Consider the following 5482-nt stretch of genomic DNA (forward strand, 5'->3'; position numbering starts at 1 on the left):
ACATGTGCTTTGGAAAGTGATATCATGACTAACGAGTGATCAGTAGTGGAAGAATCACAAACTATTGTAGTATTTTTTAATTTTGTTTTAACCATACAATGGTCCAGGCAGTTACAACCCCTAGTGGGGAGTTTATGAGAAGGCAACAGTCCGTGTGTCGCCAGCATATCCAGATAGTCGGTAGATCTATTGTCTTGTGTATTTTCAATTATATTTATGTTAATATCACCTATAAGAATGATGTTCTGGTATTGTTTTAGCGACTGCAATAAGGAATCAAGAGAATTAATAAAGTTATCAGTTTGTCTAAAAGATGGAGGCCGATAAATAGAAACAATAGCAAATTTTTTGTCAATTGTTGTGACTAGGCAGTTTGCGTCTTGGATTGACACGGGTTCAGTAGTTTTAGACGATATGTCAGTCCTTACATAGACCACCACACCATCATTTTGATTGAGTATACGGTTAGTAGAAAAAGCTTTATAGTTAGGTAACGATGGCAAACAAGTATCGTCGCTTAGCCAACATTCAGATAATATAATGACGTCAACATTAATGTCTATTCGCGTAAGTAGTACCTGTAGATTATCGAAATTATGCTTCAAACTTCTTATATTTTGAGTCATAACTTTCAGTTGGTGAGCAGAACTAGTAAAAACATTTTTGCAACACTCTGGTTGATCCACCGCCACCGAATTACCGATCATACTCTGATCAATATCAGATGATAGCAATATTAAGTCGGTCATGTTTAAGTTGATATGGTGTGGCTACGTGATCTACCACCGGTGGAATTACCAGAGTGCTGCTTAGGAAAATATTACAAGTGAAATGGCATGTAGGAGAAAGTCGCTGTGTTGTGTGGGAAATGTTAATGAAAGAGTCAATAAGAAACAAGAAAAACTTACAAGGTAACACAATAAATAGTCATTGGCACACAGAGGCTGCCTTAAGTGCTTCAATCTGCTGCTCTGATTTGATCAAGATGGGCTGGGAGTAGGGTTGCCAACCGTACTATATTATATAGTATTGTACTATATTTTGGCTCTCTGTACTATATATTTTTGGAAAAATATATAGTACGCTAAAATACTATATTTCCGATTAAACGTATTTGGTGTCTCTGACCATAGGGCTTTAAATCCAGGGCTTGATTTTACTCGCTAAACTGAGCTACTTTTACTGTGGGACAAACCCTAAAATCGGGGAAATTTTTTTGCCTTTTCCATAGAAAACGTCGACATCTGATCAGCTAAACTGTATGATTTTTTTAGAGATTTCGGGGTTGGTGCCATAATAAAAGTAGCTCAGTTTAGCGAGTAGAATCAAGCCCTGGATTTAAAGCCCCATGGTCAGAGACCCCCTGTATTACACTGATGTATAGTATTTTATCTAAAAGTACTATATTTTTTTGAAATGTACTATATTTTTGATGCCTTATTCTGGAAAATACTATATTCCACCAAAAAATAGTTGGCAACCCTAGCTGGGAGGCATCCGTTTGTTTGACAAACACGTTTCCTTTCCGGGTCCAGCAGTGTTTATAGTTATGGTTTTTACGAAGGTTACGTGCGAAGTAGTGAAGCTTTCGGGCTCGCGGAGTTAGAGATTCCGATACATAAACTGGCTGCTTTTCGCCTTCTATGTTCAGATTCATCGTATTAAATTTGTCACCTGGATGCAATTTGTTATATTCTTTTACGGCTTGGAGCAAAGCAGTGCCTTGCTGCACTGTCTGGAACTCTGCAATTATTTGCTTTTGGGGAGAAGTCTTTAAACGCCTAACATGCTTGAGGTTATTCGGAGAGAATGGAAGTCCTAATGCACCATGCATTATAGCAATTAAATCACTCAAATCCTCATTTCCGGCATCAGGAATATTTCTTATTTCTACCATTGTAGCACTTTGAGCCCTCTGCAAGGCTTCCACTTGTTCTTCAAGGCTGTTTATTTTTATCATCGCATTATCGTGTTCAGTTGACATTTTCTCATATTTTTCATTCAACTTGTTGCACAGCAATGTCGTGTTTTCCATAATTTTCTCAATATTGCTGTTGGTCTTGATGATTTCTTTGTTTTGTGCCTTCAAGTCATCAATTGCTTCATATAACTTCGTATTTTGAGCATCCCTGTCGGCTTTGAAGCTATTAAGCATCTCACGTATACCTGATTCAAGTGACGTCATGTCGTCGAAGTCCAAGCGGTTTTTCCTTTTTCTAACATTTACATAGGACGTATCCGTATTGTCTGACAGGTCAGGATTCGACGTTGATTTATTGCCAATTGGTGATCCCATTTGTTCTGCTGTTTTTGCATATACTACAATCCTTATGCAAGCAATCCTCGCTTAGCAGGTGCGGTGCGCAAATGAGTTACACTAATTGAATACTCTATTGCCACGTAGATAAGGTTGATATTACTTTGTACAGTATTTAACTTAAAATAAAGTTACAATATTGGAGCACTGTATTGACTTATCGCAGTGAGCGACAGAGGTGGAATATGGATGAAATAAAGTAGATATCTAGATGATAATTAATGATACATATGTTAATTTTTAGGGATAATACATAAGTAAATAATTAATAAATTTTATTTGTAAATAAGTAAACAAGTAATATATCTAAAGAATTAAAAACTAAAGAATTAAAAACTAAAATTAAAAACTACAACTAACTACAATACCTAACAAAAACTAAAGTTATAAATAAAAGACTGTCTCCAACTCAGTGCCTTGTGGCAGGGTGCCAAGAAGGCTGGCGGCATTGCCGCGCTGGACGGCAATGCCAATACGTTGCGCCAGGTAGGAGCCAGCCCTCTTGTCACCCGACGCCTCCACGAGACGCTTCGCCAGCTCAGAAAATATGCCGTGCGCGCCAGGTCCCCACGGCCCAAGGGTTTCCACCCCAAACGGCTCAAACATGCAGCCAGAATCAATGGCTGCATATTTGCGCCGCTTGAGGTGTTCAGCTGTGTTAGCGGCCGCACCAGCTCTGACTGATGTTCCTGGAAGATGGGACGGCGCAAGGGTATCCACACATGTGGCATCCCAAACTAAAGGCCGTCCGATCTTCCAGGGAACGAGGGTCATGCCGTCCGGTCTTTTCCCGTCGTCGCGGGCTAAACCAGACGGTTCCAGAACCGCCGGAACCCCAGCCGTGACGAGAGCTCGGCGGAGGATGTCGTTAAGGCTCGCGTGTCGTGAAAGGCGGCCGACGCTCCTCGAACAGGATAGGCCGTGGAGACCAAAACGCGTCACATTTACACCGCACTGGCATCGATGAGGAGCCACACATGCCACCCCCAAGCGCAAACACAAAGAAATCCTAAAAGTATTGGTAGACAGTAGTGTGCCCAGGTTCTTTGACGGCAGGGCCTGCAACCATGAGCCGGATTCCCATCTCGTTGCAGCAAGGAGACGAGCACGCTCTGTGGTGCTGGTAGACGTTTCGTACAGATTATCCCGTACCAGCAAACAGAGCGGCTCGTCCCATAGGTGCTGCGAATGGCGAGTAATCGGCAAGTCCGTATTAGGGCAGGCCGTTTTCCAGCTGTCGATAGCCTCCGGCAGGAAAGGGACGTCCAAATTAATAAGGGGGTCAGTTTTTAGGATTTTTCGGAATAGTTTTTCAATGTTATGCGCTGAAGAAAGAAAAGCCGGAAGAGCAACAGCAGAAGTTTGTCGTATCCCAATACCACCGTGCCTAATGGGCAGGGAGGCTTGGGACCACTGGGAGTTGTCAAAACTAATGTTAAAAATGGACGACACTGTACATTTTATTTCTTGATCTAAAATTTCCAAAAGGTTGGGATATTTCCAAAAATGACTACAACGCAGGACGTAGGTAAATTTGGGGACAAACAAACAAAATTTAATTATTGTGTAGGCCATATGAGGGTTAATTGTGAGCAAGCGGTCAGAGTAGTTTTTAAAATTTTGAAGCTGATTATTAATGTAATTCGGGAAGGCTTCATCCAGGATCGGTGAACCTAAGAGATAAAGAGAACTTTCATTTAAAACTTTGATGCCAGGAGCTAAGGTGCTGAATTTAGAAAGAGCTACATCTTTATTCATGCATCGGTCGGAAAAAAATATTTCGCACTTGGAAAAATTTAAACACAGGCCAATTTCAGAAAACTTTTCTATGAGGATTCGCATGTCTTCAAATACCTCGTCGACGGTACCTCCCAGGGTACCATCGTCGAGGTACCAAGCATTAAATTTAGAATTTAGGCTTTCCAGGATAGGGTGTATGGCAAGGCTGAAAAGTGCAGGGCCCAAAGGGTCGCCTTGCTGACAACCCACTGATGAAAATAAAAGGTTATTTTTAAAAAGTAATTTAGAGTTTGTGCCATAGCATTGCCAGACAAAATTATACAGCTCAGGGGTCTTTTCTTTGACTTGGGTAAGTAAAGTGCCTCGGTCGACAGAGTTAAATGCGTTTCGTACGTCAACTTTCAATACAACCTCGCCTTCTTTCCTGGTAACAAAGGAACGTAATGCGTGTACCGCTGCCTCGCACCCGCACCTGGAACCGAAGCCTAATTGAACCGGTTGAAAGTAAGCTTTAAGTTTATCTGAAATCGCCTTGCAGCATGATTTAGCTGCTAAACGGCGATAGGTGGTGCCAACTGCAATAGGCCTGATCCCGCCGTCCTTTTTAATCAAGGCGCATAAGTTGGCTCCGTACAAGATATTAGTAACTTCCGTGTTAACCTTACTCTGTAGCATGAAGTTCACTAAAACGGTTAAATCTTTAAGAAGGGCATCACTTGCTTCACCGCTGGAGTGGCTAAGCAGGTCTTTAAGGTGTTGTGGAGTTAGACCGTCTAGACCCCCAGCTGAACCGTTTGGGAAGGCGCAAATAGACCTAAAAACCTCATCGGATGTTACCTGAAGGCAGGGATCTGTTGGGCCGGGAGGATCTGGTAGCAAGAGATTGTCATCCGGATTAGGGTGCTTACTTAGTAGGGCGTTCAAGGTATCAGATGTATCAGGGGCTATATCGTCGGTAGAGAAAAGAAGGTGAGCAGCGCCTTTAATATTACCTTCCCCTATTTTATTTTCTACGTTTCGCGCAAGTGAATAACTGTGCTTAAAGGCGGATCTTGACAAATCGGAGACATCATGGGGATTGGAACAGTTTTGCTTGATCCGAGACGTTAGGGAAACACCCCTTTGCGCGGCTTGTTTGGCGTAGAGAACTCTGTAGGGGAAGGTAAGTAGGTTTTCCCAGCTTTCCTTAGAATTCTGATTCACTGTGGCTCTCAAATCATCTGCAAGTTTCTGGGCAACTGAAATTCGGGCGCCTCGAGGGATTCTTTTAATGACTGGAATTGATTGTTTGAGTTTGCTTAAAGTCTCTGAAATTGGCGGATAATTATTAAGAGGTGAGCTTGTAGGGTTAGAGACTAGACTAGAATTAACGGGCGGCGTGTTCCTGGGTGTTGGGTTACCGTGGGCACGACCAATGTGAATATT

General features: G+C 42.2%; 1 protein-coding gene across 1 annotated transcript; it reads right to left on the minus strand.

Moving 5' to 3' along the window:
• Positions 1-980: 980 nt before the first annotated feature.
• On the minus strand, positions 981-2485 carry LOC134660628 (uncharacterized). Its single transcript, XM_063516403.1, has 2 exons — positions 1482-2485; positions 981-1014 (listed from the first exon to the last, which is right to left on the minus strand). Exons 1-2 carry the CDS (start codon positions 2294-2296, stop codon positions 981-983), a joined length of 849 nt encoding a protein of 282 aa, XP_063372473.1. The 5' UTR covers positions 2297-2485.
• Positions 2486-5482: the final 2997 nt, after the last annotated feature.

This window comes from Cydia amplana, chromosome Z, assembly GCF_948474715.1.
Source record: "Cydia amplana chromosome Z, ilCydAmpl1.1, whole genome shotgun sequence".
NCBI classification, from domain to species: Eukaryota; Metazoa; Arthropoda; class Insecta; order Lepidoptera; family Tortricidae; genus Cydia; species Cydia amplana.

Excerpts from the sequence above, each read along its gene's own strand:
- LOC134660628 (XM_063516403.1), bottom strand. The coding sequence starts at position 2,296 with ATGGGATCACCAATTGGCAATAAATCAACGTCGAATCCTGACCTGTCA. Across the intron at positions 1,015-1,481 it reads ACGGATGCCTCCCAGCTAGG|TACGGTTGGCAACCCTACTC; the intron begins GTTGCCAACTAT and ends TATATAATATAG.